At 38.9% G+C, this 12,058-nt stretch overlaps 2 protein-coding genes and 3 non-coding genes across 5 annotated transcripts; 3 read left to right on the top strand and 2 right to left on the bottom strand.

Moving 5' to 3' along the window:
* Positions 1-324: 324 nt before the first annotated feature.
* dhrs12 (dehydrogenase/reductase (SDR family) member 12) lies at positions 325-6,161 on the bottom strand. The gene is made up of 10 exons (XM_051403865.1): positions 5,972-6,161; positions 5,206-5,339; positions 4,916-4,998; positions 4,148-4,240; positions 3,979-4,060; positions 3,485-3,546; positions 3,280-3,384; positions 3,102-3,192; positions 1,294-1,431; positions 325-673 (listed from the first exon to the last, which is right to left on the bottom strand). The coding sequence occupies exons 1-10, from the start codon at positions 6,025-6,027 to the stop codon at positions 561-563; spliced, it is 957 nt and encodes a 318-aa protein (XP_051259825.1). The 5' UTR covers positions 6,028-6,161; the 3' UTR covers positions 325-560.
* Positions 6,162-6,466: 305 nt separating this feature from the next.
* On the top strand, positions 6,467-6,575 carry trnal-caa (transfer RNA leucine (anticodon CAA)). Its single transcript has 2 exons — positions 6,467-6,504; positions 6,530-6,575. It is a non-coding gene; the product is annotated as a tRNA-Leu (tRNA).
* Positions 6,576-7,321: 746 nt separating this feature from the next.
* Positions 7,322-7,440, bottom strand: LOC127366240 (5S ribosomal RNA). Its single transcript, XR_007885304.1, has one exon. It is a non-coding gene; the product is annotated as a 5S ribosomal RNA (ribosomal RNA).
* A 380-nt stretch (positions 7,441-7,820) lies between these two features.
* Positions 7,821-7,930, top strand: trnal-caa (transfer RNA leucine (anticodon CAA)). Its single transcript has 2 exons — positions 7,821-7,858; positions 7,885-7,930. It is a non-coding gene; the product is annotated as a tRNA-Leu (tRNA).
* A 733-nt stretch (positions 7,931-8,663) lies between these two features.
* On the top strand, positions 8,664-11,003 carry LOC127365263 (uncharacterized). Its single transcript, XM_051403163.1, has 4 exons — positions 8,664-9,318; positions 10,204-10,299; positions 10,463-10,569; positions 10,656-11,003. The coding sequence occupies exons 1-4, from the start codon at positions 9,081-9,083 to the stop codon at positions 10,863-10,865; spliced, it is 651 nt and encodes a 216-aa protein (XP_051259123.1). The 5' UTR covers positions 8,664-9,080; the 3' UTR covers positions 10,866-11,003.
* Positions 11,004-12,058: the final 1,055 nt, after the last annotated feature.

Here is a 12,058-nt window from a genome sequence, read left to right as displayed (position 1 = left end):
CTTGGTACTTAATACCATCCTGAAAACTTTCTCAATATGGCTTACAGATAAACAGTGACTGGGGTTCTTAATGAGCCTAAAACAGACCTGAACACGGCCTATACCTGTATATTTTAAGACCTGACATGACTGAACCCAGTGCTGCCAAATTTAAGATCCGAACCTGACCTAAGGCTTTATTTCATCTATTACAGCCTGTTAGCTCACCAGGATAATGAAATGTCAGCTACACTCTTTCCAGCCTCCAATGGGCCCTGCATATGTACTTTCAAGACACAACCCATATGGATGCAGACAAAAAGGAAGCCACCCATCAAAATGGCCTGAAATTAAACAATATATTTTATATATTATGAGAAATTAATATAGACATTGCATTTTGTGTAACATTTGTAGGAAAGCATCAGTGATCTATTCATTTGTCCCTGTAGGCTTCATTAATACAGTGTTCAGCATTTTATAGTATTAGTAAAAAATGTAAAAAGGCCTACATAAGCAATTACGTAAACATTAATAATTACTAAGGAGTGTTTGGTTTCAATAAGACATTTGCGGAGATGTTAAGGTTTGAACTTGACGGCAAACTCCTCCAGCGTAGTCAGAAGCTTCTCCTCCTCCTGTGGCGTGGACCTGGAGGAGGCCAGCGGCAGGTGAGTCGCCACCGCTTTGCGGTCTGGAAGACATTTTATGGACATGTATGAGACAGCAGCCAAGATCGGTTTGCTATTACTAATTACTGAATCACTCTTCATAATTATGTCCCAGTCTCCTCCATTTACAAGAGGTCTTCACTTGGTTCAGTACTTTCATATCAGTCGTGCATAAAGTGTAAGTCTGCTTCTGAAACACCCACAGTGGGAAATTAGAGTCTCCATCAGGACCCAGCAAAACATAATCCAAGCCTCTAGGGCTGGGCTTCAGTAGCAATTCATTACATCTGAATCCAGAATTCTATATTTGTTAATAGACCTTTTTCACAGCAGTCATGAAATAGTAGGGTAAATATGGTTTCCGTTCCATTTAGTGTAGCAGAACTTTTAAGTGAGCCAACATGCACAATAGCAGCACCCTGACTTGGTTATACAAAGAAAGAAAAAGGTCTATTGACTCTAAATCTTTTGAAATCTAACAAATGTAAACAAGAAAGTTTGAACACAACACCTACTTTGTGTAAGTGTACAATATAGATAATATACAATATAAAAAATATTTTTCTACCCTGAGTTATTCTTTGACTCTGATTAACAAGATGAAAAGTTGAGACAGAAAAATTGAATGTGATTTGTTTCTGACCCTGGAAGAAGAGTCCGCTTGGCTGCTTTATGGCGGCTGCAGACACAGCGAGCCACACCGCGGTGTCAGCCCCCATGGCCTCTGTCCTCAGTTTGGACTGCATCTTAGCGTGGAATGAAGGCATGGACGTCTGGACAGCTACAGAGAGAAAAACAAAACTGCTAATCACAGAGGCAATGTTTCCTTTCACCTGTGGGTGTAAGTCAGAGGGTATAATTCACTGTCTTTATAACAGTGTGCAACAAAGTACACAGCGCTGATTTTGTTTCACTGTCTGTGCCAATACTGTGGTATTTAGGATGTGTTTATTGTCATTAATCATAATTAATCATTATTATTATTGATTTATATTCCGCTGTGTTTAGAACAGGAGCAGCTAAACCGGTCCTTCAAAACTGCTGCCAGAGACAAAGTCAAAAAGAAACCTTGTAAGCATTTTCAAACAGTAAATGTCCTTTGAAATCTCAAAGAGGGATATTTCAAAGCTTAAGACAATATCACATTTGGCTCTGCGGCCCACTTTACTGACACACTCATAAAAGGCACAAGTTGTTTTACAAGTAATTGTTTTTCTTTACCACCCTACAACGCTTCCCTGCCTCCTGGATTTGTGAATGTATGTTTATTTCACAAGAAAGTGGTTATAATTAAGTACACAAAGGTCAAAACTGTGGCATACATAGCAGAACAACTGGCCTTGGACATAGAAATCTGGTAAACCTGCCACTACATTGACAGAACAAGCAATCTGAAGATGTCACCTAGGTGTCTGGGAGCTTATGGTGGGCATTTTTCACTATTTTCTGACAATATCTCACTAAAATTTTCAATGAGTACAGAAAAACTTTCCACTTTCAGCAGATGAATGTGAAAACATCCTTCTAGTGTCAAACTCTGCACAGACATCATTCTGCACAGTGAAGCTCGAACATCCAACTATAGCAGTGGTTCTCAATTATTTTCTGTCATGCCCCCCCCTAGGGGACAGAAATTTTTGCGCCCCGAATTGAAATACTATTGAGAACCTGATAATATGTATTTATTTATCTGTACAAACCACTATATGAGTTGCTGGCACCAACATTCTGCATACAATCACCTGATTATCAAAATGATTAATAAAATGAGCTGAGATAACATCTGCAACAACTAAAAACAATTTCCAAGTTCAGTTTATTAACTCAATTTGTAACATTTAAACAAGACTGCTCAGTCTGTGTGATTCTCTAAACAGAGAAAAAAGTGCAAATAATTCACTGGGATGTGCATTTTTATAGACTTAACACAGTAACATTCAAAACTTTTTTTAACTGTAAACACTAGTCACTTGTCAGCTTCATCAACTTATTCCTTTTCAAAAAGGTTTATGACTTTATAACATTTGTTTTTTTTGTGCAGAATTTGCAACAATATTATTTATATTTAACGTTTGTCTGTTAGATGTTCTGTGAGGTCGTCTGAAATGTCAAATATACGTCTCCCGACTGTGTCATTGGAAAGAGGGACAGTATTCAGTGTCTCAGCACTTTTCTCACCTATGATTATGATACTATCGTGTGGTTTTTTGCACCTTGCGATGTGGTGGGCAACTTTGTACGAGGCTAACGGTGCGTTTTTATTTACTGATGCCGCACTCACAAAATGACCGGCCTGTTGGCGATACTCATCGAGTTTTCGATGAAAAAAGTCCAGTGGCCTTTTGACATAACTGGGGTGTAAGGTCTCCAGGTGCCGTCTTAATTTGTTTGGTTTCATGCTGTCCGCTGCCAGAGTTTTGAGTGGAGGGGGTGACATATGCTTTTGTTTACCTGGTGTGTCTGCCCAGCCGGGATGCATGGAGGAGAAGTGGATCTCTTTGTGCTGAGAGGCCAATCTCTCTGTCAGAATCACCTGCTGTCTCTGTCAAAATGACAACACAAAAAACACTTCATCAAACATGGATACATGCCTCAGTCATTTCTGTTGCTGTAAATCAGTCTCCTTTACTTTGTTCTGAGCGTAGGCCATGGTGCCGTCAAACGTCCCCTTCTCAAACTGGAGGTCGTCCACGTTCATCTTCTGTGTGAGCATGCCACCTGACGACACCGTGACCTGTTCATAGGTCCGACAGTGAAAAGCATGTTTAACTTTCCACAACGTGATCATTATTTTTGACATGATGAGTGTTTTCTTCAGTTGAAATTCAACCCACCACTCTCGGGTCTTCAACCTTCTTCAGTGCAGGTATCAATGCTGTGGTGAGGATGTACGTTCCTGAAAATAAAGGTAAGCACAGATAAGCAACATTGGCTATAGCTGACAATGCGAACTCCACTATTTTTGACTACTGGGCATCAAAAGCTCTCAAGGACCAAATTCTAAGTCAAATCTTTTATATTATTTAAGGATTTAAACCAATAGGCTCTTAAATTTATGCAGTACTTTAGACAAAGTAGTTGTACACCACTTTTCTTAAGACAATTGCTGAGACTTTTCTTAATTTGTCAAAAAGAAAGAGAGATCTTTCTGTCTTTTTGTCCGTGGTGCTGATGGACTATTGAAAACACAGTTCTTGTTTAAAATTTCACACTAACATTTAAGAACTTTGACCTGTTTTCATTTCTCAAAGCAAGATGTCAAAAAAGTATTGTTTGGAATTGGTACCTAAACTCAGGTACATTGGAACTAGTCTTGAAAATACTTTACCGAGTGTATTTGTGGCAAAGTTCTTCTCCAAACCCTCCTCAGTCAACTCTCTCTGGTTCACCATACAGCCTGCATTGTTTATCTGGTGAACAGATACATAAGTGATTCAGTGACTACAGTGAGTGTGTTACAGATGAAGCTACATTAGTCGTAGCTACATATCACCTACCAGTACGTGTACAGTGTTGTTTTGTGAGAAGTTCTGGGTGAACTCCCACACTTGTCTTGCGCTGGACATGTCAACGATGTGGACGTGAACATTCTGAACAGAAAACATAAATACTGTCAACCTCTTTTCATAAACTCTGAAAATGGCAATGATAGGGTTCTCCTATTCTCCTACTATGCCCATCCTATACTTGATGAAACTGTTGGTTGTTTAATAAACATCAAAAACAGTGAAAAAGGACCATCCCAAGGTCCCAGTGCCGACTGTGACGTCTTTTGTCCGACCAAGTTCAAAAGAAATTCACTTTACAATGAAATAACACCAAGAAAAGCAGATTCTTAAATTTGAGTTTTAAACAGGGAACTTGGCCTTCTTTGGCTCGCTAACAACACATTACATTATGACATATAAAACATGTCAATTTACAGAAATATTAATTAACTCTGCAATATTTGTTGGCTCTATCTTCAACAGTTATCTCTTATTTAATTACAGCAGTATTGTGTAATGTGCTTTTCGATGAAAACAAATGATTGTCATCCATTTAATGTCCTAAAATAAACAGTTAATATAAGAGGACATTATTATCTTAGAAAAAACATTACAGCTTAATGCTTTGAACAAAGGTGCCAAATTAATATTACATGTTACAGCTGCCTATGAGCAGAGGGACTCTTCGCGTGCTCAAATATATTTATATAGCCCCAAATCCCAAATCTGCCTCAGACGGCTTTTCAATGTCCTCTGGGACAGACACACAATTCTCACCTGATTTTTACTCCGTTCCACAATTTCATCTTTGGCCGCTTCTGCTCGCCCCTTGTTTCGACACACCATGTGAACGGTTCCCCCTGCAGACCCAAAAATAAAACCACATCAGTGGACAAGCCAGGGCTGCACTGATGAGGTGTCAGTCAATCAATGAATTGGTCCATACATTGAAGGCATGTCGGACAAGTATGTTGCTGCCACACCTTGTAGCTCTTACAGACGAGCTTAGAGGGGAAAAAGAGAAGAGAAAACTGACCTGTGACAACTGTCGACATTCAAACACTCACCTCTGCTGGCAATTTCCTGCGCTGTAGCTTTCCCTATCCCGCTGTTGGCACCTGTTATCATGAAGGACCTCCCACTCAGGTTTACATCCAGGTCTGCTGGAGCAAAATGCTTGGCTGCAGCTTCATAGCCACTCCTGTTAAGATCAAAAAGCAATACAGTAAATACACTACACATACAGGCATGTCCATCCCTGATAGATGTGCTTGGCCGTGCTCAAAGGTGAGGCAGACTTCAAACTTTCAACCTGAGAGGACGGTAAAACACTGCTCTTCAGCCAGTAGCCCCTAACAGCACTGTTAGGCTTTTTATTCTCATTGGTACAAAAGGCTGACTAAAAACTATGTGACTATATGAGTAATCATATAAGTCATTGATCAAGCAAAAGTGTCAAACCATGACTGCCTCTTGCTTCTTAAAAGTGACATTTTACTGCTTATTGACAGTTGTATAGCTAAGTAATACAATAAAAATAATAATATATAATAAATAACAAATAGTAAATGAGGGAGAAGTCACTTGAGCTCTGGGAAAGTGTAATGAGATCTCTACCACTTATTGACATTTAATAGACTACAGTCTCAGCTGTATATATACTGTACAGCATTGTGTAACCGCTGCTAGTTAACCAGCAACTGTCCTCAAGGTTAATACTAGCTACATAAGCAGGGTTAGGTAAATGTTGTACAAACCATAAACACTACGAGAGATTTGATGACTTAACGTGAAACTGTAAGGGCTCAGCAGAACAAAATACTCTCCACTTACTTTGTATACTCCTGGAGTCCTTTCACAAACCAAACGGCATTCCTGTAAATGGACATTTCTAAAACAAATGTGTCTTCTTAATGTGTCTACAAACGGTGTACAGTCGAGTCCTTTTATATACTGTTACTGACGAGTCCAATGTTTTCGTTTCATAAGCACGACTGGTGGCAGTTATGTAGTAATAGACCAAGATGGGCGGGGAGTCAGTCACATGTACCACCACCGGAAATACAGCGCCCCTGGTGGATATAACGTTATACGTTTATTACTGTCAACATGGGTAAATGGCTACACCTTATATATACTGTCAATGAGCTACACATCCAGCAGGCGGTCCTTTGAGGTTAACGTGTAAATTTGAGCTTGACTAACGGATTTCAAAGCCCTTAAATGGAAGAAACAACAACCAAAACATCAATATAAACAGCGAATATTAACTTAATAACGCAGAATTACAAATATTTAATTGTTTGCTTCGGCCGATTTCGCATGGTTGTCAGGATGGCCGAGTGGTCTAAGGCGCCAGACTCAAGGTAAATCCTTCCAGTGTAATGGGGTTTCTGGTCTCCGAATGGAGGCGTGGGTTCGAATCCCACTTCTGACAATACCTTTTGAAACCATTTGTATCCTTTATTTAACTGCTGGATGTTGTACTTTGACACCATTTGTATTTTTTATTTAACTGCTGGATGTTGTAAATTTACCCAACTTTATGGTTACAGCGGTAGCCGCCCTGCCAGAGCTGCGCCTCCATCTCAACATTAACTCCACCAGGGAAACACACTTAGTATCTGACTTTACATTTCAATTTGAACATTTGATATTTGGTATTTATGATCATAGAGTAAGGTAGGTTCAGAATGGCAATTTGTTGGCAACATAATTGTCCTCCAGGGCAAATACTTTCTACACAAATGTACATTTGGGAAATCATGTTTTGTATATTTTTGTAACATTGACTCTTATAGTAAGATATAATAGACATCCCAAAATAATAAATTAATTAATTTCCATAATATGTGTCACAATTTTTTTTACTGAATGTTCATTCGTAGTTCATTGTTATATTTCTAATTATCTTAACAAATGAATGTCATGAATGTTATACCAATTAAAAACAAAACAAACAAATATTGTTAGCTTTGCTTTCCTGACAGTTTTAATTATTTATATATTGTTATATTTCCTATCTAACTATTTGTGTGTCCTGTTATTGTGTGACTTGGCTTCTGAAATGCTTCAGTCTCCCACTGTGCTGAATAAATAGACTCGTGTAATAAAGCAGGCCACTCATCCATCCATCCATCCACTAAAGAAGGAGAAGCGCCCTCTGCTGATGAAGGAAGAAAAAGCTTACAGCACCTGGTATTCCCAGGCGGTCTCCCATCCAAGTACTAACCAGGCCCGACCCTGCTTAGCTTCCGAGATCGGACGAGATCGGGCGTGTTCAGGGTGGTATGGCCGTAAGCGAGAGTATCACATACACATGTGTGTTTTATAGTTACTGTTACGCAGCAGTGTGAAATGTCTGTTTGGTGACTACGTTTATTTCCCTTCTATTCTCTTTAAATGCTAACGTTGTAATTTCACCCTCTAACAAGTATTATCAGTGTATCGCTTATTTAGACGTGTTTTATGAGTTTCAGCTAAAACTAGTCTTAAAGTGACATGTCTGACGTTAGTTAGCCTATAACTTCAACTTACTCAGCTGATGACTTCGGTTGTACTCTCTCTCTCAATCTTATCCACTTTAAAAGCGTTTTGTTTTCCAGAAACACAACAAAAGACTATCTGTAAACGTTAGTTAGCAGCAGTCAAACAGCCTTCTAGCTACACTTTAAGCACAATTGTCAGGATGGCCGAGCGGTCTAAGGCGCCAGACTCAAGGTGACAAACCTTCCTGTGAATGGGACTTCTGGTCTCCGAATGGAGGCGTGGGTTCGAATCCCACTTCTGACAATAACTTTTTGTAGGTGTGAGATACAGCAACGTTGTGAACGATGCTTTTCAATCAGTTTGAAGGGCCTGTCAAAGTACACCAACACCGGTCATTTCACGTGTTTTTTTCTTGGCATATTAAATCCCAGTGAATGTAAATATGATTTTTTAGCCGTGACAAATAAGTAACAGCAAGTCCTGTAATGTCAGAGTTAAAACAAATCTCTACAAGCTGTCCCAGTAATAAACCTAAAACGTAAAAAATGTTTTGTATTATTATTGTCCAAAATAACATTAAAACTTTACTGATCCCAATGACTGAACTGCAGGAACAGGATACAGATAAGAAGAAAAAATAAAGTTTTCTGATAATACAAATCAAAGTGAAATAGTAGATACAATTTATTTCACACACATTTATAGTTGTGCATAATGACTATCACATAATCTTAAAACAATACAATTACAATCTGAAACATAACTATAAATATATGGATATGCTATATACACCTGTTCCTGTTACATATGAATACAACAATGTATTAAATAAAAATGAGATCAATAAAAAAACAGTAAAATGATGGAATGATATAAAATAAAACAGTTACCACTTCTGACTAAAGAAGGAGCAGCGCCATCTGCTGACGAAAGAGGAGAAGAAAAAGCTTGCAGCACCTGGTATTCCCAAGTGATCAGGGTCTGCTATCAAATACTACTACTACTACTACTACTACTACTACTACTACTACTACTAATAATAATAATAATAGGCCTAAAACCAAACCGGACCCTGCAAACATCCGAGATCAGCCGAGCTCTGTGTGTCCATAAGGAATCATACTGGTCCACTATAACGCTGTATAACACCTTCTATTTGGAGAGTGTGTATCTTATGGATCTTATTAACTATCAATGAGCCACACACTTGCACTTGTGGCATTCAAATTCCTTCGTTAAGATAAACACAGACACTATAGTTTATTGTTAAATCCCATAACAGCAGTACAACACACCTTCCCACCGCCTAATTAGACTTCCAAGTGAACGCACCTGTGCAGCTTTTGGCGCTAATGAACCAGATTTAAGGGCGCAGCTGTGCGGCGAGTTCATTTTCCCAGTCGGCAACTTTGGTCTCACCTGACGGCAGAGAGAATCCGAGCGGAGCGCTACCATGGGTTCCGCACTGATGGCTTGGGTTTGCATCGGATTAACACTAGCCCAGCTCAACAACGCAGAGAGCCACCGGGACGCACACGGACATTTGGCCGGTCAGGACGAGCTTTTCCAGCAGCTGTTTTTTGCGGCACCAGAAGATTCGGACCGAAGTTTCCGAGCACCGGTCTGGAATTTCCTTCATGTTGAAGACCCGCTGCTGACCTCTAGCACCCATCTTTATCATCATGAAAGGAGTAAGTAAAACTAAACCTTGTGTATATATGTATGTATGTTATATCATCATTCTTATTTGCATTGTAGACATTTGTAGGCTATCTAAGTAGGCTACTTCAATATTATAGTCAATTTATTCATTATTTCCATTAAAGATTATTTTCTCAATCTGTTGTTTAGTCTATTAATAGAACATCATAAAATGTAGTAGTAGTGAAGCTGGAACCATATATATTTGACAGTTTTGACTGAAACCTGACTTAAGCAGTTACTCAATTATAAAAATAGTGGCTAATCAATTAATCATTTAACTATTACAGCTCTAGTCTTGATTCAGGCTGGCATAATCCGTTTACTGTTTAACAAAGATAACCTGTACTATAGGCCAACGGCAGCACCAGTCATCTCCTGCTTTCCAACTTGCCTTCAAAAGTAGCACCTGAAGCCTCACATCCTGCTACTAGTGGTAGACCTGTGGCAACAACTAACATTGATTTGGAAGAGCAGAATCATGACTGTTCACTGGAAAAATAATGGAATAAGTGATTTTGAGAGCTTTAGCAGATTTAGACTGTTGCAACCACAGTCAGACCCCATTTACACCTGGCATTAACGTGCAATCTGTATATGTCTTTATTCCTCTTGATAAGATGTGCAGAAACAAATTGTAGGCTATATGAAGGTAGGCCTATATGGATTTATAAAGTTTATCTGTATACTTTTCAAAACCAACGTTGCAGTTCTCACTATTTTCAATAACTGTCATGAATAATTTTAAACCACTATCCAAAGCTTGTGCCATTCCTGTAGAAGTGTGAAGGTGCCTCATTTCCTGTACAGTAGCACAGACTTGCTTGGTTTCCTCTGACATCATTTTACAGTGTTTTTGTCTTATCTGGTTTCAGAGATGTCAGATATCAACCAGCCACAGTATCGCTGCAGTAATGGAACACTTTTCCTGCGCTTTTCACTCATCCGATACTCAAATCTGCGTCTTGAAGGTGTGTTTGATTTGGCCACCTACATCATTTTCACCATCCATGACAGTGTGGCTTGTATTATCACTGTGTATCTCTGTCTGTGAACTGATTTTTGTACAACATGCAAACCATAAAATAAGATTCATGAGTACTGAGTAGCCTACTTATGTATATTTTTCCACAGATGGGGTCCAGTTGTTGTCACTGCCTGACAGGTGTCACAGCTCCATTAGTATTTATAGGTGGTGGTTGTTGGTGAAGCTTCCTACTGGCTGCTACACAGCAATACGGGTAACAATTATTGCAATACTTAGTAAATGCATTCATTTAGCTTCTTTTATGATTCCTCCTTCAACATTTTTTTTTTAAATTCCCAGCCTGGAGATGGAACTGGATACCACCCAGTCAAATTGCATTATTTCGACCATCTGCTGCAGGAAGCCATGACAGGCATGGCCGTCTGTGAGAATCCAGTAGTTTTGCCACAAGCGGCGCCACCACTGGTGACTTGTAGAACTACACATGTCACTGTGAAGCTGCCTCATGGGACAAAACTGAGGAAGGTAAAAGAGCTTGGTAAGTACTAGAAAGTTGGAGCGTGCATTTCTCAAGTCTTCAATGATAACATTAAGGTGAAGTTATCGTATTTGGTCACGAGGGGGCAGAATAACTCAACAAGGTGAGAGATACACTTTCCTGATGCAGAATACAAATGGACATGAATCATTGAGAGTGCTTATATATATATATATATATATATATATTTTATTATTTTTTTTTTTTTTTTTTTGTGCAAGAATAGAAATTGCAAATTTATTTTTATTAGAGAAATGTTCACACATTCAAGCATCTCTTTTTAATAGTGTGTTGGCGTTTTTAAAGCTGGAAGGTTTCCGTCATGAATTTCTCAGTGTTAACAGAAATGAACTTGATCCATTTCTCACACTATGCTCTCTTGTTTTACAACTTTTACTTAGCTGCTGCCATACACAGGGTTGTGGAGTGAATACTTAACCATTATCTTTTAAGCAAAATGCCTGGTGCAGTGACTGTATGCAGCTTCCTGAGGTAGCTGGATACGTTGGCGTTGACAACAATGCACTGTGCTCCTCTCCCCAACACTTTTAAGGGAGGGGGTGGGATTTGTTTGGCTGAATACTTTCAAAATCTAGCCATCTCTCGCTTGTTTCTCTTTTCAAACAAAATGGAAGGTGATTTGTGAGCTTTAAAGGTGTTGGTATGCATGTTTTTGCTTGATCAAGTCAGGTGAGCTGTTTACCTATGCTTTGGCTGACCAAAATAAGCTTACCATGTCCTGACCAGCTCTGCCCTTAACACAGAGACATGACATGAATGTTGATCTTCACGTTTCGCTCTCTGAAAGAAAACAATAAGAATGTGTTCCAAAATGTTGAACTATTCATCTACAATAGATATCTTATCTGTCATTTGCTATACTCAAATTTATGTAACAGATGTAGTGGATGGGAAGGCCACTTTTACAAATTTATTTGCAGTTCAAATTGAAATAACTGAGCTGCTTATACAATGGACAATTCTGTTGTAACGTCCTATCATGAAATCCAGTGTAACATGTTTGGAAAAATTGATGTCGAGTAGAAATTATTTCATTTCTCAACGATTTTTGTTGCTTGAACCATAATTATGAAGTTTATAACCTGTGATTTGAGAACACACTTAAATCTCTTGACATTTGAGTCTGGTCTTTTGGCAGATTTTTTCACTCATGAAGGATTCTCAGTGATACAACGGAAGACCC

This window comes from Dicentrarchus labrax, unplaced genomic scaffold (assembly GCF_905237075.1).
Source record: "Dicentrarchus labrax unplaced genomic scaffold, dlabrax2021, whole genome shotgun sequence".
Lineage (NCBI taxonomy): Eukaryota > Metazoa > Chordata > Actinopteri > Moronidae > Dicentrarchus > Dicentrarchus labrax.
The sequence above is the reverse complement of the archived record's forward strand: the minus strand, read 5'-3'. Positions and strand labels throughout refer to the sequence as shown.